Here is a 24,215-nt window from a genome sequence, read left to right on the forward strand (position 1 = left end):
ACCCTATAACATGATGCCCCCCTGGTGCAATGTTATAAAGTAAAAAAAATATTTACATTTGTAAAAAGAAGAAAAAATTCATAAAGAAAAAAAATATTGTTCCCATAAATACATTTCTTTATCTAAATAATAAAAAACAATAAAAGTACACATATGTTGTATCACCGTGACCGTAACGACCCACCTATAAAACTGCCCCACTAGTTAACCCCTTCAGTGAACGAGGTAAAAAAAAACGAGGCAAAAAACAACGCTTTATTATCATACCACCGAACAAAAAGTGGAATAACATGCGCTCAAAAAGACGGATATAAATAACCATGGTACCCCTGAAGACATCATCTTGTCCTGCAAAAAACGAGCTGCCAAACAGCATCATCTGCAAAAAAATAAAAAAGTTATAGTCCTCAGAATAAAGCGATGCAAAAATAATTATTTTTTTTATAAAATAGTTTTTATTGTATAAAAAGTGTCAAAACATGAAAAATGATATAAATGAGGTATCGCTGTAATCGTACTGACCCGAACAATAAAACTGCTTTATCAATTTTACCAACATGGAATGGTATAAATGCCCCCCCCCCAAAAAAAGAGAAATTCATGAATAGCTGGTTTTTGGTAATTCTGTCTCACAAAAATCAGAATAAAAAAGCGATCAAAAAATGTCATGTGCCCAAAAATGTTACCAATAAAAATGTGAACTCGTCCCGCAAAAAACAAGACCTCACATGACTCAGTGGACCAAAATATCGAAAAATTATAGCTCTCAAAATGTGGAGACACACAAACTATATTTTGCAACAAAAAGCGTCTTTTAGTGTATGACAGCAGTCAATCATAAAAATCCGCCAAAAAAAACGCTATAAAAGTAAATGAAACCCCCTTCATCACCCCCTTAGTTAGGGAAAAATAATACAATTTAAAAAATGTATTTATTTCCATTTTCCCATTGAGGTTAGCACTAGGGTTAGGGCTAGGGTTAGGGTTAGAGCTATGGTTAGGTCTAGGGTTAGGGCTAAGGTTAGGATAGGTCCAAGGTTAGGATTAGGACTAGGGTTAGGGTTAGGACTAGGGTTAGGGCTAGGGTTAGAGCTAGGGTTAGGGCTAGGGTTAGGGCTAGGGTTTGGTTTAGGGCTAGGATTAGGGTTAGGGCTAGGATTAGGGCTAGGGTTAGGGCTAGGGTTTGGGCTAGGGTTGGGGCTAGGGGTAGGGTTGGGGCTAGGGTGGGGGTGGGCTAGGGTTGGTGTGGGCTAGGGTTAGGGTTTCAGTTAGAATTGGGGGTTTCCATTGTTTATGCACATCAGGGGCTCTCCAAATGCAACATGGCATGCAATCTCAATTCCAGCCAGTTCTGCATTGAAAAGTAAAACAGTGCTCCTTCCCTTCCGAGCTCTCCCGTGCACACAAACAGAGGTTTATCTCAACATATGGGGTATCAGCGTACTCAGGACAAATTGGACAACAACTTTTGGGGTCCAATTTATCTTGTTACCCTTGGGAAAATAAAACATTTGTGGGGCTAAACAACCATTTTTGTGGGAAAAATTTTTTATTTTCACGACTCTGCATTATAAAATGCAGTGAAACACTTGGGGGTTCAAAGTTCTCACAACACATCTAGATAAGTTCCTTGCGGGGTCTAGTTTCCAATATGGGGTCACTTGTGGGGGGTTTCTACTGTTTAGTTACATCAGGGGCTCTGCAAATGCAATGTGATGCCTGCAGACCAATCCATCTAAGTCTGCATTCCAAATGGCGCTACTTCACTTCCGAGCTCTGCCCCAGGCCCAAACGGTGGTTCCCCCACCAATGGGATAGTAGCATATTCAGGACAAATTGGACAACAACTTTTGGGATCCAATTTCTCCTATTACCCTTGGGAAAATTCAAAACTGGGGGCTAAAAATTATTTTTGTGGGAAAAAAATAATTTTTATTTTCACAGCTCTGCGTTATAAACTGCAGTGAAACACTTGGAGGTTCAAAGTTCTCACAACACATCTAGATAAGTTCCTTAGGAGGTCTACTTTCCAAAATGGTGTCACTTGTGGGGGTTTCAATGTTTAGGCACATCAGTGGCTCTCCAAACGGAACATGGCGTCCCATCTCAATTCCAGTCAATTTTGCATTGAAAAGTCAAACGGCGCTCCTTCCCTTCCGAGCTCTGCCATGTGCCCAAACAGTGGTTTACCCCCACATATGGGGTATCAGCGTACTCAGGACAAATTGCACAACAACATTTGGTGTCTAATGTCTTCTCTTATCCTTGGGAAATTAAAAAATTGGGGGCAAAAAATCATTTTTGTGAAGCAATATGATTTTTTATTTTTTACGGCTCTGCATTATAAACTTCTGTGAAGCACTTGGTGGGTCAAAGTGCTCACCACACCTCTAGATAAGTTCCTTAGGTAGCCTTTCCAAAATGGTGTCACTTGTGGGGGGTTTTAATGTTTAGGCACGTCAGTGGCTCTCTAAACGCAACATGGCGTCCCATCTCAATTTTTGTCAACTTTGCATTGAAAAGTCAAACAGCGCTCCTTCCCTTCCGAGCTCTGCCATGCACCCAAACAGTGGTTTACCCCCACATATGAGGTATCAGCATACTCAGGACAAATTGCGCAACAACTTCTGAAATCCATTTTCTCCTGTTACCCTTGGTAAAATAAATCAAATTGGAGCTGAATAAATTTTGCGTGAAAAAAGTTAAATGTTAATTTTTATTTAAACATTCCAAAAATTCCTGTGAAACACCTGAAGCATTAATAAACTTCTTGAATATGGTTTTGAGCACCTCGATGGATGCAGATTTTAGAATGGTGTCACGCTTGGTTATTTTCTATCATATAGACCCCTCAAAATGACTTCAAATGAGATGTGGTCCCTAAAAAAAAATGGTGTTGTAAAAATGAGAAATTGCTGGTCAACTTTTAACCCTTATAACTCCCTAACAAAACAAATTTTGGTTACAAAATTGTGCTGATGTAAAGTAGACATGTGGGAAATGTTACTTATTAAGTATTTTGTGTGACATATCTCTGTGATTTAAGGGCATAAAAATTCAAAGTTGGAAAATTGCAAAATTGTCACCAAATTTCCATTTTTTTCACAAATAAATGCAAATTTTATCGAAGAAATTTTACCACTAACATGAAGTACAATATGTCACAAGAAAACAGTGTCAGAATCATCAGGATCCGTTGAAGCGTTCCAGAGTTATAACCTCATAAAGGGACAGTGGTCAGAATTGTAAAAATTGGCTCGATCACTAATGTTCAAACCACCCTTATAGGGCTTATGGGGTTAATATAATGAATTTCAAATTAACCGTGACATTTTTGCCATTGTTACCTTCTTAATTTCTTTAATGCTTAGAAACAATTCCTGTGTCTTGTAGGGAGGATCTGAACATAATATTCCAGTTGTCATATCCAAGATATCCAAAGAACAAAGAGGTATGGTATGTTAATATTTTATGTTAAGTCATTTACTCAATGATTGTAAATGTAAAAACTTTGCAGAATGATTTGCATGTAGAGGAAAATAATTTATAATACCGTGCTGATAAAGGTAATAACAAAAACTAATAGACAATTACAGTTATTTTGGCTAATGAATCATTCAAGGATCATCCTTGAAGAAAGTTTATTGAGTTGAATTAAAAGGGTTTTCCCATGAACAAAGTACATTGTAGTCAATAGATCTTGGAATAAAAATAAGTTTCACATTTGAATGTGATAAAAAAAATGTTCCTGTGCTGAGATAATCTTATAAATGTGCCCCTGCTGTGTACTGTGTAATGTCTGTGTACATGCTGTCCTGTCTGTAACATTTTTTACTTTGCCCCTAGCCCAGGAGCTGTATGTATGATCAGACCATGTTCCTGCACGGTCACAAACGGCCATTACATAATACACAGCAGGAGCACATTTATGAGATTATCTCAGCACAGGAATATTTTATATAATAACATCCAGTTGTGGAACTTATTTTTATTTCAAGATCTATTGATTTAAATAAACTTTGTTAGTGGGACAACCCCTTTAACAGGATACATTTCCTAATGATTTTTTAGCCACATATAAATCCCTGGTGATTTTTTTAATGAGATTTGTGTTCATTTAGTTTAACCTGGTTACAAACAATCTTTCTTATAGTCATGCAGTCAGGATGAAAAAACTCCCAAACAGACAAATGATCACTTCTGCAATTGAAATATTATCGTCATTTTCACTTTTATATCAATACACACAGCAGGATTATGGTAAAGATTTTGGTCACAGAGGACACTATTTTATGTTAAGTGGTGTTCCTAATGTTAAAGATTATGCCCTTGATCTTCAGTATGCACAGTGGGGTTAGCAGTAGTGTTGAGCCTCCTTCCTAGTGTTTGGGTTCGGTTCAGTTCGTCGAACAGGAATGTGTTCGACGAATGTTCGATGAACACCGTCGAATCCCATTGAAACCAATGGCAGGCAAACACAAACACATACAAACACATTGAAAACACATAGAAAACACCTTAAAAGGTGTCCAAAAGCTGAAAAACTGCTCAGAAGACACAACAAACACAAGAAAAAGTCACAACTACATATAGTCATGTGAAAAGAAAAGAGGTGGAGGAGTAAAAGGAGGAGGAGACACAGATATAGGCATGTCATGCCCTTCTAAAATCAAGAAAGGCTGGAGTAAAAGTCTAAAATCACTGTACCAACACCCAGACGTCTTGACAAAAAAAATAAAAAAAATAAATATCTTTAGGTAGAATGGCGGCGGGTCCATTCAGAACACTTTCCTTAGAAGACGTAGTGGTACCCCCTTTGGGAGTTGTGCCAAAAAATGAACCCAATACATTCAGACTAATCCACCATTTGTCATATCCAAGGGGCAGGTCAGTAAACAACAACAAGGCAATCAGGCGAGTCAAGAAGTTGGTAAGGGGCACCCTAATGGCCAAAACAGACATTGAGAGTGCGTTCCGGTTACTACCTGTGCATCCGAATAGTGTCCTCCCATTGGGCTGCTTCTGTGAAGAAGCATACTACATAGATCGCTGTTTGCCCATGGGGTGCTCCATATCTTGCTCACTATTTGAAGCGTTTAGTTGCTTCCTCAAATGTGTCGTCATGGACGTTTGTAAGGCGGCACATATTATCCATTACCTCGATGACTTCTTAAGCCTGGGCCCAAAAGATTTGCCACAGTGTGAAAACACGCGGTAGTCCACCTGTGAGAAGGAGAGAGCTGGAGGGAGAGTGGACACCCCAGAGCCGAGGGGTTAGATTGAGAGAGAAAGAAGGCGGTGTAGCTTGCTTCATGGGTGGGGTACTCTGCTGAGTAGCAGAAATTTCTACTAGGCCCAAAAGGATTTCCTGGGCCAGATGCCGTTAAAAAATAGTACTTAGGTAAACAGGCGGTGTAGCTTGCTTCATGGGTGGGGTACTCTGCTAAATGGCACAAAATGCTATTAGGTACAAAACGATTTCCTGGGCTAGATGCAGTTAAAGATTAGTAATTAGATCAACAGGCGGTGTAGCTTGCTTCATGGGTGGGGTACATTGCTGAGTAGCACTAAATTATACTAGGCCCAAAAGGATTTCCTTGGCTAGATGCCATTACAAAATAGTAGTTAGGTAAACAGGCGGTGTTGCTTGCTTTATGGGTGGGGTACGCTGCTGAGTAGCACTAAATTCTACTAGGCCCAAAAGGATTTCCTGGGCTAGATGCCGTTACAAAATAGTAGTTAGGTAAACAGGCGGTGTAGCTTGCTTCATGGGTGGGGTACGCTGCTGAGTAGCACCAAATTCAACTAGGCCCAAAAGGATTTCCTGGGCTAGATGCCGTTACAAAATAGTAGTTAGGTAAACAGGCAGTGCGGCTTGCTTCATGGGTGGCGTACGCTGCTGAGTAGCACTAAATTCTACTAGGTCCAAAAGGATTTCCTGGGCTAGATGCCATTACAAAATCGTAGTTAGGTAAACAGGCAGTGTAGCTTGCTTCATGGGTGGGGTACGCTGCTGAGTAGCACCAAATTCTGCTAGGCCCAAAAGGATTTCCTGGGCTAGATGCCATTACAAAATAGTAGTTAGGTAAACAGGCAGTGTAGCTTGCTTCATGGGTGAAGTACGCTGCTGAGTAGCACCAAATTCTACTAGGCCCAAAAGGATTTCCTGGGCTAGATGCTGTTACAAAATAGTACTCAGGTAAACAGGCGGTGTAGCTTTCTTCATGGGTGGGGTATGCTGCTGAGTAGCACCACATTTTACGCAGCCCAAAAGGATTTCCTGGGCTAGATGCCGTTAAAAAATAGTACTTAGGTAAACAGGCGGTGTAGCTTGCTTCATGGGTGGGGTACGCTGCTGAGTAGCACCAAATTCTACTAGGCCCAAAAGGATTTCCTGGGCTAGATGCCGTTACAAAATAGTAGTTAGGTAAACAGGCGGTGTAGCTTGCTTCATGGGTGGGGTACGCTGCTGAGTAGCACCAAATTCTACGAGGCCCAAAAGAATTTCCTGGGCCAGATGCCGTTAAATATAGTACTTAGGTAAACAAGCGGTGGGTGGCTGGGCTACTCTGCTGACTAGCAGACACTGAAGCTTTGGAGCAGACCTCTGAATCCAAGGCCATAGTATGAGTAAACAACTCTGCAGATGACCCCACCCACCTGGAATTGACGATGGCTACGTCATGTAAAACTCAGCAAGGGGACTAAATAAAGAGTCTCCATTTTTTCCCAAAATTCGGCCTCAGACACCACTTAAGTGGCATCAATTTTGCCAGAGTTTTTTAAAACGGTTGGTGAGGTGATTTTCAAAAGTCATCAAGCTTTTAGTCTCCCCAAGATGACACGGGGGTAGTAACGTCCTTGCAAATCCAGGATTTGTTCATCTTGATGAACGTTAGTCTGCGCTTATCTGTCAGCACACCACCAGCAGCGCTGAACACACGTTCAGAGAGAACACTGGCTGCGGGGCACGACAAGATCTCCAAGGCGTGAGTGGCGAGCTTAGGCCATTTTTCAAGATTGGAAGCCAAAAATGAGCAATGCCAACCTTCTTGACCTTGGAGATATTATGCCTTCCGCATACGACTCCTCCTGTTCCTCCTCCTCCTCCTCTTGGTCCACCACCTGACTCCGAACACTGTGTAAGGTGTGCTCCAGCATGTATATCACCGGAATGGTCATGCTGATAATGGCATCGTCAGCACTAAACATTTACGTTGCTATTTCAAAACTGTGCAGAAGGGTGCATAGGTCCCTGATCTGAGACCACTCCTGCAGCGTGATTTGCCCCACCTCTTGATCTCGTTGGCCCAGGCTATACGTCATAACGTATTGCACCAGGGCTCGTCGGTGCTGCCACAGTCGCTGCAACATGTGCAGAGTTAAATTCCACCGTGTGAGCACATCGCATTTCAGCTGGAGAACTGGCAGGCCCAACGGCTTCTGTAGAGATGTAAGTCATTGAGCTGCGGAATGCGAACGGTGGAAGTAAGCACACAGCGACCATGCCCTCTGTAGAAGCCCAATTAGTCTGGGATAGTGGGATAAAAATTGCTGGACAACCAGGTTCAAAACGTGAGCCATACAAGGCACGTGTGTGACATTGCCCCAGCGAAGGGCCGAACCCAGGTTTGCAGCATTGTCGCACACAGCCTTCCCTGGCTGCAGGTTGAGTGGAGACAACTAGAGTTGAGCGACCTTGACCTTTTTAGAGTCGAGCCGGGTTTCGCGAAACCCGACTATCTCAAAAGTCGGGTCGAGTGAAATCGGCCGATTATGACGTAAAGTCGGGATCGACCGAAACACGAAACCCAATGCAAGTCAATGGGGCAGCATAGTCGGCAGTGAGTGGGGGCCAGGAAAACACCTAGAGTGCCCATTTTAATGTCAAAACCATCCATTCTTCTTAATGAAGCTTGTCAAGCGTAATTTACCTTATAATAATTGGAAGGCATTTGAAATTGGGGGTCATTTGGCTAAAGTTGTGGTGGGTAGGGCTGGTTCAAGTAATTAGTGGGCCCAGGAAATCTGGACCACGTCACGGCAGTGGAGCAGGGAGAGGTAAGTATTTCAACTTTGCAAGTGCTGTGAACCTGAGCAAGCAGGGGGGGCCCACTCGTTGGCATTGGCACTGGCACAGGGCCCCTCAAAGTACAGCGGTGTGTTTGCACGGCGGGGGCGCCTCCCACCGGCAGCAACACTTTTGCGTACCATGAGAGGCCCTGTGCCAGTGACGTCGCCAACTAGTATTCCTCCCCCCACCTGATGAAGGAACCTGCACTTTCATCTGCACCTTCCTGTTTGTCCCCGTGTAAGGTGGTATGGTATGCGGGAAGGGGGACCTGACTTTCAGCAGGGTCACAATCTTGCAGTGTAGCGTGCACGGGAAATGTTGCGTTATGGGTCAATGTACCAGCAGACTCATCTATCACTGGCTGGGCAATGGGCAGGATGAGGAGGAAACACAGATATAGGCCCAAAGAATAAAGTGGGCTAAATGCAGTTCAAAATTGGTAACACAGGACTAATCAGGGGGCATTGCAGTGGAGGACAACTGGAATGAGAGGCTGACACAGAGAGTAGGCCCAAATCAGTAAGTAGTCGAAATGCAGTTCAAAATTGGCAACAGTAGTAAACAGGCGGCACAGCTTTGTTCAGTGGAGGAGAACAGCAAGGAGTGGCAGACACCGATAGTAGGCCCCAACCCAACTAGTAGGCCAAATGCAGTCTAACATTAACAACTACTTAACGAGCGCCTGAAAACGGAATTTCAGGACAGGAAACCAGGAGAATAGCAAGGAGCGGCAGACACCGATAGTAGGCCCCAAACCAACTAGTACGCCAAATGCAGTTGTTCCGTTTAACCACAATTTAATGAGAGCCTGAAGATAGAAGTTCAGGAAAGGCAACCTGGAGAACACCTTGGAGTGGAACACACCATCTCTCTACACCCCATACCCAATTTGTAGGTCTAATGCAGCGTAGTTTCCAACAACTACTAAACGAGAGCATGATGATCGAAGCATTGGCGAGGAAACCTGGGGAACACCTTGGAGTGGAACACACCATCTCTCTACACCCCATACCCAATTTGTAGGCCTAATGCAGCGTAGTTTCCAACAACTACTAAACGAGAGCATGATGATCGAAGCATTGGCGAGGAAACCTGGGGAACACCTTGGAGTGGAACACACCATCTCTCTACAGTGGAACACACCATCTCTCTACACCCCATAGCCAATTTGTAGGCCTAATGCAGCGTAGTTTCCAACAACTACTAAACGAGAGCCGGAAGATCGAAGCTCAGGAAAGGCAACCTGGAGAACACCTTGGAGTGGAACACACCATCTCTCTACACCCCATACCCAATTTGTAGGCCCAATGCAGCGTAGTTTCCAACAACTACTAAACGAGAGCCGGAAGATCGAAGCAATGGAGAGGAAACCTGGGGAACACCTTGGAGTGTAACACACCATCTCTCTACACCCCATACCCAATTTGTAGGCCCAATGCAGCGTAGTTTCCAACAACTACTAAACGAGAGCCGGAAGATCGAAGCAATGGAGAGGAAACCTGGGGAACACCTTGGAGTGTAACACACCATCTCTCTACACCCCATACCCAATTTGTAGGCCTAATGCAGCGTAGTTTCCAACAACTACTAAACGAGAGCCGGAAGATCGAAGCAATGGAGAGGAAACCTGGGGAACACCTTGGAGTGTAACACACCATCTCTCTACACCCCATACCCAATTTGTAGGCCTAATGCAGCGTAGTTTCCAACAACTACTAAACGAGAGCCGGAAGATCGAAGCAATGGAGAGGAAACCTGGGGAACACCTTGGAGTGTAACACACCATCTCTCTACACCCCATACCCAATTTGTAGGCCTAATGCAGCGTAGTTTCCAACAACTACTAAACGAGAGCCGGAAGATCGAAGCAATGGAGAGGAAACCTGGGGAACACCTTGGAGTGTAACACACCATCTCTCTACACCCCATACCCAATTTGTAGGCCTAATGCAGCGTAGTTTCCAACAACTACTAAACGAGAGCCGGAAGATCGAAGCAATGGAGAGGAAACCTGGGGAACACCTTGGAGTGTAACACACCATCTCTCTACACCCCATACCCAATTTGTAGGCCTAATGCAGCGTAGTTTCCAACAACTACTAAACGAGAGCCGGAAGATCGAAGCAATGGAGAGGAAACCTGGGGAACACCTTGGAGTGTAATACACCATCTCTCTACACCCCATACCCAATTTGTAGGCCTAATGCAGCGTAGTTTCCAACAACTACTAAACGAGAGCATGATGATCGAAGCATTGGCGAGGAAACCTGGGGAACACCTTGGAGTGGAACACACCATCTCTCTACAGTGGAACACACCATCTCTCTACACCCCATACCCAATTTGTAGGCCTAATGCAGCGTAGTTTCCAACAACTACTAAACGAGAGCCGGAAGATCGAAGCTCAGGAAAGGCAACCTGGGGAACACCTTGGAGTGGAACACACCATCTCTCTACACCCCATACCCAATTTGTAGGCCCAATGCAGCGTAGTTTCCAACAACTACTAAACGAGAGCCGGAAGATCGAAGCTCAGGAAAGGCAACCTGAGGAACACCTTGGAGTGTAACAAACCCTCTCTCTACACCACGGAAGGGCTGATTCTTAGGAAGGAAGGCTGTCGGAAAGAAGCAGGGCGCGTCCGAGGGTGATTATATTCTTATTAGGTATATACTCACCCTCGGACGCGCCCTGCTTCTTTATTTGTAATGAATGTTTATTTGCAATGTGGTTTTGACTTACTCTATTTTTTTGGTAAATAATGATTTTATTATTTTCATTGCTTTGCATCTTCTTGGCAATAATATAAAGAAGACGCGACAGGACAACACTCGGTGGATGCCATATCTGTGTTTAAAATTGAAAAAACCTTTCAGTTAACTACTTGCAGGAGAAAGTTATTGTAGCTGGTGGCCATTTTTAGTACTGTACCAGATTTTTGTTGTATGTGTTTGTTTTGAATGTTAAAATGTCTGCATTTGATATCTCTCCAGTATTTTCTTTTTTATAAGCAAAATACTTATTTTTATATTTTCTGATATTGGTTCCAGGGGTACACGGGCAGCAGTGGTGTGGTCAGTGGAGGCCTAGTGGAAGGAGTGACCGCAGACAGGCATCGAAGGCCTAAAATAATAACACATGACTGTAGGCAATTTTAAATTGGTTCCAGGGGTACACGGGCAGCAGTGGTGTGGTCAGTGGAGGCCTAGTGGAAGGAGTGACCGCAGACAGGCATCGAAGGCCTAAAATAATAACACATGGCTGTAGGCAATTTTAAATTGGTTCCAGGGGTACACGGGCAGCAGTGGTGTGGTCAGTGGAGGCCTACTGGAAGGAGTCACCGCAGACAGGCATCGAAGGCCTAAAATAATAACACATGGCTGTAGGCAATTTTAAATTGGTTACAGGGGTACACGGGCAGCAGTGGTGTGGTCAGTGGAGGCCTAGTGGAAGGAGTGACCGCAGACAGGCATTGAAGGCCTAAAATAATAACACATGGCTGTAGGCAATTTTAAATTGGTTCCAGGGGTACACGGGCAGCAGTGGTGTGGTCAGTGGAGGCCTAGTGGAAGGAGTCACCGCAGACAGGCATCGAAGGCCTAAAATAATAACACATGGCTGTAGGCAATTTTAAATTGGTTACAGGGGTACACGGGCAGCAGTGGTGTGGTCAGTGGAGGCCTAGTGGAAGGAGTCACCGCAGACAGGCATCGAAGGCCTAAAATAATAACACATGGCTGTAGGCAATTTTAAATTGGTTACAGGGGTACACGGGCAGCAGTGGTGTGGTCAGTGGAGGCCTAGTGGAAGGAGTGACCACAGACAGGCATCGAAGGCCTAACATAACAAAAATGTCAATACAATGGTATTGTCAGTGGCAGGCATTGAAGGATGTCAGCACATAGACTAAACATTGGTGGAGCTGTGAGATAATTTTGCAAGTGGTAGAGCACTGTTTGAGCTGGGGTGGGGGGAAACTGTCTTGTGGCCGGCGGTACAGGCCCAGGGCCCCTCATATTACAACGGTGTGTCTGACGTTGGGTGCGCACCACCACCGCCAGAGACACTTTATTGTACTAGGAGGGACCCAGTGGCAGTGCCGTCGACCAAAAGCGGGCTCACCCACCTCTTCAGACAAACTGCACTCTCACGGATGCTGTCGCCAAGTGTCGATACCATGGCCCCGTGTGGGGAGTTTGGCCATTTAGTGAGGTGTAAACATGTCGTATGCTGGACAATCAGGTGCAGAAAATTACGAGATTGGAAAAGGCATTCAGAATAGTCCACAGGCAAGACCTTTTCATAGGAAAGCTAGGTGTCAGCCGGGCAAGGTGGGGCAAAAGATTTCGAAATCCAGTTGTGGTTCATTTTAATGAAGGTTAGATCATCTACATTTTAGGTAGCCAGATGAGTCCTTTTTTCTGTTAGTATTGAACCTGCAGCACTGAATACTCTTTCTGATAGGACACCAGCTGCCGGGCAAGCAAGCTCCTGCAATGCATATTCTGCCAATTCTGGCCAGGTGTCTAATTTTGATGCCCAGTAATCAAATGGGAATGACGGTTGAGGGAGAACATCGATAAGGGATGAAAAATAGTTTGTAACCATACTGGACAAATGTTGTCTCCTGTCACTTTGAATTGATGCTGCAGTACCTGTCCTGTCTGCGGTCATAGCAAAATCACTCCACAACCTGGTCAGAAAACCCCTCTGGCCAACGCCACTTCTGATTTCTGCCCCTCTAACACCTCTGGTCTGCTGGCCCCTGCAGCTCGTGTGAGAACGATCACGGGCGCTGTGTGCAGGGAATGCCAGAAGCAAACGGTCAACAAGAGTTGATTGTTTGGTTGCTAATATTAGTTCCAAGTTCTCATGTGGCATTATATTTTGCAATTTGCCTTTATAGCGAGGATCAAGGAGGCAGGCCAACCAGTAATCGTCATCATTCATCATTTTAGTTATGCGTGTGTCCCTTTTGAGGATACGTAAGGCATAATCCGCCATGTGGGCCAAAGTTCCAGTTCTCAAATCTGCGGTTGTGCTTGGTTGAGGGGCAGTTTCAGGCAAATCCACGTCACTTGTGTCCCTCAAAAAACCAGAACCCGGCCTTGCCGCGCCACCAATTTCCAGTGGCCCCGGAAAAGCTTCCTCATTAAAAATATAATCATCCCCATCATCCTCCTCGTCCTCCTTCTCCTCTTCGCCCGCTACCTCGTCCTGTACACTGCCCTGGCCAGACAATGGCTGACTGTCATCAAGGCTTTCCTCTTCCTCAGCTACAGACGCCTGATCCTTTATGTGCGTCAAACTTTGCATCAGCAGACGCATTAGGGGGATGCTCATGCTTATTATGGCGTTGTCTGCACTAACCAGCCGTGTGCATTCCTCAAAACACTGAAGGACTTGACACATGTCTTGAATCTTCGACCACTGCACACCTGACAACTCCATGTCTGCCATCCTACTGCCTGCCCGTGTATGTGTATCCTCCCACAAAAACATAACAGCCCGCCTCTGTTCACACAGTCTCTGAAGCATGTGCAGTGTTGAGTTCCACCTTGTTGCAACGTCTATGATTAGGCGATGCTGGGTAAGGTTCAAAGAACGCTGATAGGTCTGCATACGGCTGGAGTGTACGGGTGAACGGCGGATATGTGAGCAAAGTCCACGCACTTTGAGGAGCAGGTCGGATAACCCCGGATAACTTTTCAGGAAGCACTGCACCACCAGGTTTAAGGTGTGAGCCAGGCAAGGAATGTGTTTCAGTTGGGAAAGGGAGATGGCAGCCATGAAATTCCTTCCGTTATCACTCACTACCTTGCCTGCCTCAAGATCTACAGTGCCCAGCCACGACTGCGTTTCTTTCTGCAAGAACTCGGACAGAACTTCCACGGTGTGTCTGTTGTCGCCCAAACACTTCATAGCCAATACAGCCTGCTGACGTTTGCCAGTAGCTGCCCCATAATGGGAGACCTGGTGTGCAACAGTGGCAGCTGCGGATGGAGTGGTTGTGCGACTGCGGTCTGTGGACGAGCTCTCGCTTCTGCAGGAGGACGAAGAGGAGGAGGAGGGGGTGCGAACGGCTACAGCCAATTGTTTCCTAGACCGTGGGCTAGGCAGAACTGTCCCAAACTTGCTGTCCCCTGTAGACCCTGCATCCACCACATTTACCCAGTGTGCCGTGATGGACACGTAACGTCCCTGGCCATGCCTACTGGTCCATGCATCTGTTGTCAGGTGCACCTTTGTGCTCACAGATTGCCTGAGTGCATAGACGATGCGCTCTTTAACATGCTGGTGGAGGGCTGGGATGGCTTTTCTGGAAAAAAAGTGTCGACTGGGTAGCTCGTAGCGTGGTACAGCGTAGTCCATCAGGGCTTTGAAAGCTTCGCTTTCAACTAACCGGTAGGGCATCATCTCTAACGAGATTAGTCTAGCTATGTGTGCGTTCAAACCCTGTGTACGCGGATGCGAGGCTAAGTACTTCCTTTTTCTAACCATAGTCTCATGTAGGGTGAGCTGGACTGGAGAGCTGGAGATCGTGGAACTAGCGGGGGTGCCGGTGGACATGGCAGACTGAGAGACGGTGGGAGATGGTATTGTTGCCACCGGTGCCCTAGATGCAGTGTTTCCTACTACGAAACTGGTGATTCCCTGACCCTGACTGCTTTGGCCTGGCAAAGAAACCTGCACAGATACTGCAGGTGGTGCGGAAAATGGTGGCCCTACACTGCCGGAAGGGATGTTGCGTTGCTGACTAGCTTCATTGGCCGAGGGTGCTACAACCTTAAGGGACGTTTGGTAGTTAGTCCAGGCTTGCAAATGCATGGTGGTTAAATGTCTATGCATGCAACTTGTATTGAGACTTTTCAGATTCTGTCCTCTGCTTAAGGTAGTTGAACATTTTTGACAGATGACTTTGCGCTGATCAATTGGATGTTGTTTAAAAAAATGCCAGACTGCACTCTTTCTAGCATCGGATACCTTTTCAGGCATTGCAGACTGAGCTTTAACCGGATGGCCACGCTGTCCTCCAACAGGTTTTGGCTTTGCCACGCGTTTTGGGCAAGATACGGGCCCGGCAGATGGAACCTGTTGCGATGTTGATGCCTGCTGCGGCCCCTCCTCCTCCGCTTCAGAACTGCTGCCGCCTGCACCCTGTTCCCCCAATGGCTGCCAATCGGGGTCAAGAACTGGGTCATCTATTACCTCTTCTTGTAGCTCGTGTGCAACTTCGTCTGTGTCACCGTGTCGGTCGGTGGTATAGCGTTCGTGATGGGGCAACATAGTCTCATCAGGGTCTGATTCTTGATCAGCACCCTGCGAGGGCAATGTTGTGGTCTGAGTCAAAGGACCAGCATAGTAGTCTGGCTGTGGCTGTGCATCAGTGCACTCCATGTCAGATTCAACTTGTAATGGGCATGGACTGTTAACTGCTTCACTTTCTAAGCCAGGGACGGTATGTGTAAAGAGCTCCATGGAGTAACCCGTTGTGTCGCCTGCTGCATTCTTCTCTGTTGTTGTTTTTGCTGAAGAGGACAAGGAAGCGACTTGTCCCTGACCATGAACATCCACTAACGACGCGCTGCTTTGACATTTACCAGTTTCACGAGAGGAGGCAAAAGAGCTAGAGGCTGAGTCAGCAAGATAAGCCAAAACTTGCTCTTGCTGCTCCGGCTTTAAAAGCGGTTTTCCTACTCCCAGAAAAGGGAGCGTTCGAGGCCTTGTGTAGCCAGACGACGAACCTGGCTCCACAGCTCCAGACTTAGGTGCAATATTTTTTTTCCCACGACCAGCTGATGCTCCACCACTACCACTACCCTCATTACCAGCTGACAATGAACGCCCCCGGCCACGACCTCTTCCACCATACTTCCTCATTGTTTTAAAAACGTTACCAAACTAACGGTATTTGTTGCTGTCACACAACTTACACGGTGAGCTATAACTTCAGTATGATTTAGCTACCCCTTTACAGGTGGGTGAGACCACAACGAAAATCAGGCACAATGTTACACACTCTGTTGTTGGTGGCAACAAATGAGAGAGATGCCACACACGCAGGACTGTCACTGAAGCACAAATGTAAATATTAATCTCCCACTGATTTAATTTTTTTTTTTTTTTAAGGGAGACTTTAGGAAAAAAAAATAATAGAATAAAATGATTTTTTCTGGAAGAATTTAGAAACCAAATAAAATAAAATTATTTTTTCAGGGAGAATTTAGAAAACAAATAAAACAAAAAAAGGCTTTCTATGGCCCACTGAGTGAGAGATGACGCACACAGGAGTCAGGAGTGGCACACAAGCCCAGAGGCCAATATTTATCTCCCACTGATTGATGTAGTGATTTTTTCAGGTAGATTTTGGAACCCAAATCAAGCTAAAAAAATAATAGGCTTTCTATGGCCCACAATTGGAGAGAGAGAGAGAGATGGCACACCCAGGAGTCAAGACTGGCACACAAGCAGAAAGGGCAATATTAATCTCCCACTGATTTGTTTTTTTTTGTTTTTTTCAGGGAGACTTTAGGAAAAAAAAAATAGAATAAAATGATTTTTTCAGGAAGAATTTAGAAACCAAAGAAAATAAAATGATTTTTTCAGGGAGAATTTAGAAAACAAATAAAACAAAAAAAGGCTTTCTATGGCCCACTGAGTGAGAGATGACGCACACAGGAGTCAGGAGTGGCACACAAGCCCAGAGGCCAATATTTATCTCCCACTGATTGATGTAGTGATTTTTTCAGGTAGATTTTGGAACCCAAATCAAGCTAAAAAAAATAATAGGCTTTCTATGGCCCACAATTGGAGAGAGAGAGAGAGATGGCACACCCAGGAGTCAAGACTGGCACACAAGCAGAAAGGGCAATATTAATCTCCCACTGATTTGTTTTTTTTGTTTTTTTTTCAAAGAGACTTTAGGAAAAAAAAAATAGAATAAAATGATTTTTTGAGGAAGAATTTAGAAACCAAATAAAATAAAATGATTTTTTCAGGGAGAATTTAGAAAACAAATAAAACAAAAAAAGGCTTTCTATGGCCCACTGAGTGAGAGATGACGCACACAGGAGTCAGGAGTGGCACACAAACCCAGAGGCCAATATTTATCTCCCACTTTTTTTTTTTGTTCCAGGGAAAATTTATAAACCCAATAAAAAAAATAATAAATAGGCTTTCTATGGCCCACTATCTGAGAGACAGAGAGAGATGGCACGCTTAGGACTGGCACACAAGCCCAAAGGCCAATATTAATCTCCCTTTTTTTTTTAAGGGAGAATTTATAAAACCAAAAAAAAATAAATAAATAGGCTTTCTATGGCCCACTATTTGTGAGAGAGATGGCACGCTCAGGACTGGCACACAAGGCCAGAGGCCAATATTAATCTCCCACTTTTTTTTTTTTTCCAGGGAAAATTTATAAACCCAATAAAAAAATAAAAAATAAATAGGCTTTCTATGGCCCACTATCTGAGAGAGAGAGATGGCACGCTTAGGACTGGCACACAAGCCCAAAGGCCAATATTAATCTCCCACTGATTGATTTATTGATTTTTTCAGGTAGAATTTAGAACCCAAATAAAGCAAAAAAAAAAAAAAATGGGTTTTCTATGGCCCACTGAGTGAGTGATGATGCACACAGGAGTCAGGAGTGGCACACAAGCCCTGAGGCCAATATTTTTCTCCCACTGATTGATGTAGTGATTTTTTCAGGTAGATTTTTGAACCAAAATCAAGCAAAAAAATAAATAGGCTTTCTATGGCCCACTGAGTGAGTGATGATGCACACAGGAGTCAAGAGTGGCACACAAGCCCTGAGGCCAATATTTTTCTCCCACTGATTGATGTAGTGATTTTTTCAGGTAGATTTTATAACCCAAATCAAGCAAAAAAATAAATAGGCTTTCTATGGCCCACTGAGTGAGAGATGACACAGACAGGGATGGCACTCTAGCAGAAATGTCAATCTTAATCTCCCACAAAAAAAAAAAAAAACAGGGAGTGTCCTTCAATTAGGGAGATCCCTGCAGTAATCTCAGCCAGGTATGGCAGGCAGCAATAAGGAGTGGACTGATGCACAAATTAAATAAAAAGTGTGTACAAACCAAAAAGATAGCTGTGCAGAAAGGAAGGAACAAGAGGATTTGTGCTTTGAAAAAAGCAGTTGGTTTGCACAGCGGCGTACACACAGCAATGCAGCTATCAGGGAGCCTTCTAGGGCAGCCCAATGAGCTACAGCGCTGAGGGGGAAAAAAAAAAAATGTAGCTTCCACTGTCCCTGCACACCGAAGGTGGTGTTGGGCAGTGGAAATCGCTACAGCACAAGCGGTTTGGTGGTTAATGGACCCTGCCTAACGCTATCCCTGCTTCTGACGAAGCGGCAGCAACCTCTCCCTAGGCTCAGATCAGCAGCAGTAACATGGCGGTCGGCGGGAACGCCCCTTTATAGCCCCTGTGACGCCGCAGACAGCAAGCCAATCACTGCAATGCCCTTCTCTAAGATGGTGGGGACCAGGACCTATGTCATCACGCTGCCCACACTCTGCGTTTACCTTCATTGGCTGAGAAATGGCGCTTTTCGCGTCATTGAAATGCGACTTTGGCGCAAAAGTCGCGAACCGCATGGCCGACCCCGCACAGGGGTCGGATCGGGTTTCATGAAACCCGACTTTGCCAAAAGTCGGCGACTTTTGAAAATGAACGACCCATTTCGCTCAACCCTAGAGACAACCATTGATGGAACTTGGTCTCCAGAGCTGACCATAACTCCTTAGCTGTGAGACTCACATTTCCCAGACATTTCAATGTAAACACTGCCTGATGCCGTTGAGCCCTGGTGACAGCATATTGAGGAGGTGTGCAGGATTCCTTCTGTGCAGTTACAACGCGGACAGACTGGCTTTGGGTGCAGGTGGAGGACCGAGAGGAGGTTGAGGAGGCATAAGCAGTGGAGGAACTTCTAGATACAAAGGATCGAAGAACAACTCATGGGGACGGCAAGACTTGGGCAGCAGCCCCTTCTCCTGATGTCGCCGTAGTTACCCAGTGCCCAATCACCAACATGTAACGCCCCTGTCCATGTCTACTTGTCCAAGTGTCTGTGGTAAAATGCACACTGTCACACAGAGTTTCTCAAGGAAGCGGTGATGTTGTGTGTGACATGCTGGTGTAGCGCAGGCAGAGCTTTCTTTTCGAAGTAGTGGTGAATGGGCATCTGGTACTGGGGCACTGCGACGGACATAAGGTCTCGAAAATCCTCTGTGTCCACCAGTCAGCAAGGCAGCATTTCTGTAGCCATCAGCTTGCAGCTTGCAGAAATTCAACCTCTTAGCTTTGTCATGGCTAGGAGGAAATGGTCTTTTACTTGTCCACATCTGAGGGACTGAGGGCTGGCTGCCGTGCTTAGACGGAGTTGAGTATGGTGTCCCCGACAAACTGCTGGTCTGTGAGAAAGGTGCAGGCAGAGATAATAATAATAATAATAATAATAATAATAATTTTATTTATATAGCGCCAACATATTCCGCAGCGCTTTACAAATTGTAGATGGGATTTGTACAGACAATAGACATTACAGCATAACAGAAATCACAGTTCAAAATAGATACCAGGAGGAATGAGGGCCCTGCTCGCAAGCTTACAAACTATGAGGAAAAGGGGAGACATGAGAGGTGGATGGTAACAATTGCTTTAGTTATTCAGACCAGCCATAATGTAAAACTTGGGTGTTCATGTAAAGCTGCATGAACCAGTTAACTGCCTAAGTATGTAACAGTACAGACACAGAGGGCTATTAACTGCATAAAGTGTATGAGAACATGATACGAGGAACTTTTTTTTTTTTTTTTATATGATAGGCCACACCGGGATCATTAGGTTAATGCATTGAGGCGGTAGGCCAATCTGAACAAATGAGTTTTTAGGGCACACTTAAAACTGTGTGGATTGGGGATTAATCGTATTAGCCTGGGTAGTACATTCCAAAGAATCGGCGCAGCACATGTAAAGTCTCGGAGACGGAATGGGAGGTTCTGATTATTGAGGATGCTAACCTGAGGTCATCAGCGGAGCGGAGGGCACGGGTAGGGTGGTAGACTGAGACCAGAGAGGAGATATAGGGTGGTGCTGAGCCATGGAGTGCTTTGTGGATGAGGGTAGTAGTTTTGTACTGGATTCTGGAGTGGATGGGTAGCCAGTGTAATGACTGGCACAAGGTAGAGGCATCGGTGTAATGGTTGGTGAGGAAAATGATCCTGGCTGCAGCATTCAGGACAGATTGGAGTGGGGAGAGTTTGGTAAGAGGGAGGCTGATTAGTAGAGAGTTACAATAGTCCAGACGAGAATGAATAAATGAAACAGTAAGAGTTTTTGCAGAGTCGAAAGTAAGAAAAGGGCGAATTCTAGAAATGTTTTTGAGGTGCAGATAAGAAGAGCAAGCCAGTGATCGGATGTGGGGGGTGAATGAAAGCTCGGAATCAAGGATGACCCCAAGGCAGCGGGCATGTTGCTTTGGAGTAATGGTGGAACCGCACACGGAGATGGCAATGTCAGGCAAAGGTAGGTTAGTAGAGGGAGAAAACACGAGGAGTTCAGTTTTTGACAGGTTCAGTTTCAGATTGAGGGAGGACATGATGTTAGAGACAATGGTAAGACAATCACTGGTGTTTTCTAAAAGCTCGGCGTGATGTTATGTTGCTTTGATCAAAATGTGGTGTCGATGTCGGAGAGCGCTCAACAACAGCAGGTGTTTCCACTAGCAAATGTCCTGACGACCTGCCAATCACACTGGCTGTGGTGGGTAAAAAGGTGTAAGGTCTGCATCCAAAACCATGTGCGACCTCTGTCCCCACAGTCACAGAGGATGAAGAGGATGCAGATGCACTTGATGGGGCAGATGGTGGTTGACCCGGCCCACTAGGCCGCATTGTAGCACAGTGAGCTTCCCACTGCAACTTATGCCTCATATCCATGTGACGGTTCATGCATGAAGTACTCAAGCTAGTCATTTTTTGTCCTCTACTGAGATTTTGTTGGCAAATCTTACAGACAACATGAGTTGGGTCATCCTTTACAATGTCAAAAAATGCCCAGGCTATGTAAGGCTTAGAGCCCGTGCGACCTGAAGAACCACCATGACTTCTGGTCTGAGGCACAGTTGGGGTTTAGGATGCAGTTGTTGACGTGCTTCCAGTACTCCGCCTCTGTCCAGGAAGGCACAACGTTACCTCATCATCAGACTCGTCACTAGCATCCTCCTCCACCTCCTCTGCTGACCTCATGTACTGGCGGACTGGGGGTTGAGAGTAAGTGGGGTCTACAACCTCGTCATCATCATCCTGTGTGTTCTCACACCCGTCGTCCTCAGAGCCAACCTCTTCCTGCCCTGACCGAAAACTCAAGTTTTCGTTCCAATTAGGTATCTCAGTCTCATCATCATCTTCCTCATTGTCTCCACCAACAGGAGTTATAGTTTGGGAACGAGGGTCTACATTATGCTCAGAACCTTCTTCATCTGAGCCTGGATCCGACTCACAAAGATTCTGGGCATCAGTGCAGATCATTTCCTCGTCTGTATTCACAGAAGCTCTGGAGCAGACCTCTGATTCCCAGGCTATAGTATGCGTAAACAGCACTACAGACTCAACCATGTGTGTTACCCGATGCTCAGACAGGCGGCTGGAGACTTGGGAGCTATGAGGAAGCAAGTGCGATTGGGGTGACAACTCTTAGGACTGGAGTAGTTGTGATGTTGAAGTTGACATGGAGGAGAGCCCACTTGAACGAGCACTTGATATCCGTTCAAGCACCTGCTGTTTTTGTGCCTCATCTGGAATTTTTTGCCTTGCTTGTAGCGATGGTCGTAAGAAAGGGATCATATCAGATTGTCCACGAAAAGAAGTAGACATCTTACTTTGGCTGGAAGATGGTCTTTCTTCTGCAGATGTTACTGTTGCTTTTGCCACCTACCCCACCGGCAGAACCTTTTTTCCCTTTCCAACATGCCTATTCCCCTTTCCACCAGCAGCAGGCCTTTTGCCACTCATTTTAGTGCTTAACTAATTGGCAACTCTGTATCTGTAGTTGTTGGCACAACAACCGATGGATGAAAACCGAGCAGAACTGAGTGGCCAAACTGTGGTACTAGGCCCAAAACTATTAACTGGGTTAGATGCAGTCAAAATTTAGATACACAGGCGGTGTAGTTAGTTTCACAGACAGGCTACTCTGCTGACATGCAGACACTGCTCCTAGGCCCCAAATTATTAACTGGATTAGATGCAGTCAAAATTGAGATACACAGGTGGTGTAGTTAGTTTCACAGACAGGCTACTCTGCTGACATGCAGACACTGCTCCTAGGCCCAAAACTATTAACTGGATTAGATGCAGTAAAAATTGAGATGCACAGGCGGTGTAGCTAGCTTCACAGGCGGGCTACACAGATGACTAGCAGACAATGCTACTAGCCCAAAAGGATTGGCTGAGCTAGATTACACAAATGCTGTGACAAACACTTGCACAGCACTGGCACAGACCTGCCTGGCAAACAGTGCTATGAACTGCTGTAACCTGCTCTGAAAAGGGCTGATATTACAATTAGTCCCGACTCCTCCCGACTCCCTAAACCTATCTCTCTGAAAATTCGCCCCAAAAAACACTCTTAGACTGTATAGCGCCCACAGCAGCAGCAGTGCTGTCTAACACTAAGCTGCAACAGTGAGGAAATGGTGGCGACGGGGCAAATGGCTGGTTCTTATAGGGCAAGGACATGTGACATACACAGCCAATGACACATGCCCTTGCTTGTGTGGATCACATGCACATTGCTGTGTGTGTATGCACTGCTGATAGGCTGAGAGACTGCACCGCCCCACTGTAAATGTGGGAAAGAGAAAAAAATGGAGATTGGCGTTATTTCAGCACAGATATATCCCCCGCCCCCCCCCCGCCCACTATACACTGAAACAGTCTATTAACAATGATAAACAGTTTTAATGTGCAAATCAAGTTAGGCTTTTGGTGAATGAACAGTTATCGAACAGAAATTCGAAACAGCCGAATTTTAAGCAAATTGTTCGAGTTCGTCGAACGACTCGAACACCGCCCAAAACAACTCAAATTTGAAATTGGCGAACAGTTCGACTCGAACACCGCTCATCTCTAGTTAGCAGGGTGATCTGGAATCTGGGCACAGGTTCATTAGACAAATTTACAGCACATACATTTTCAGAATGTGGGGCCAAATTTGAGTCCACCTGGTGTGTTTAGTCTTTAGTAACAGTTACTACACTCTTTAAGACTGGCTGGCCAACTTACACATAGTGATTAAGAAATTGTTTCCAGAACAACAGAGCTAGTTTCAACCTTTTTTGAACCATTCAACCCTTCTTTTTATTACCTCTTTCAAGAGTACTGCCTCTAGCTGGGAAACAAACTTTGTGAGGGAGTCTCCATATTGCAGCTGCCATAAGCTGACTCTACCTATATCACCGGTGTGTTTGCACAGCGAAGGTGGCAGATGAGGTTTAACAATGATAAATGTAAGGTTATACACATGGGAAGAAGGAATCAATATCACCATTACACACTGAATGGGAAACCACTGGGTAAATCTGACAGGGAGAAGGACTTGGGGATCCTAGTTAATGATAAACTTACCTGGAGCAGCCAGTGCCAGGCAGCAGCTGCCAAGGCAAACAGGATCATGGGGTGCATTAAAAGAGGTCTGGATACACATGATGAGAGCATTATACTGCCTCTGTACAAATCCCTAGTTAGACCGCACATGGAGTACTGTGTCCAGTTTTGGGCACCGGTGCTCAGGAAGGATATAATGGAACTAGAGAGAGTACAAAGGAGGGCAACAAAATTAATAAAGGGGATGGGAGAACTACAATACCCAGATAGATTAGCGAAATTAGGATTATTTAGTCTAGAAAAAAGACGACTGAGGGGCGATCTAATAACCATGTATAAGTATATAAGGGGACAATACAAATATCTCGCTGAGGATCTGTTTATACCAAGGAAGGTGACGGGCACAAGGGGGCATTCTTTGCGTCTGGAGGAGAGAAGGTTTTTCCACCAACATAGAAGAGGATTCTTTACTGTTAGGGCAGTGAGAATCTGGAATTGCTTGC

General features: G+C 45.2%; 1 protein-coding gene across 5 annotated transcripts in view; it reads left to right on the top strand.

The window, feature by feature from the left end:
• Window positions 1–24,215, top strand: part of SNTG1 (syntrophin gamma 1) — a 1,229,644-nt gene that overhangs the window by 755,674 nt on the left and 449,755 nt on the right. For all 5 annotated transcript variants that reach the window (XM_069731323.1, XM_069731324.1, XM_069731327.1 and 2 more), the window contains one exon: window positions 3,394–3,451. In XM_069731323.1, coding sequence (XP_069587424.1) covers window positions 3,394–3,451 — 58 coding nt within the window. The remainder of the gene's footprint in view (window positions 1–3,393; window positions 3,452–24,215) is intronic.

This window comes from Ranitomeya imitator, chromosome 6, assembly GCF_032444005.1.
Source record: "Ranitomeya imitator isolate aRanImi1 chromosome 6, aRanImi1.pri, whole genome shotgun sequence".
Taxonomy (NCBI): Eukaryota; Metazoa; Chordata; class Amphibia; order Anura; family Dendrobatidae; genus Ranitomeya; species Ranitomeya imitator.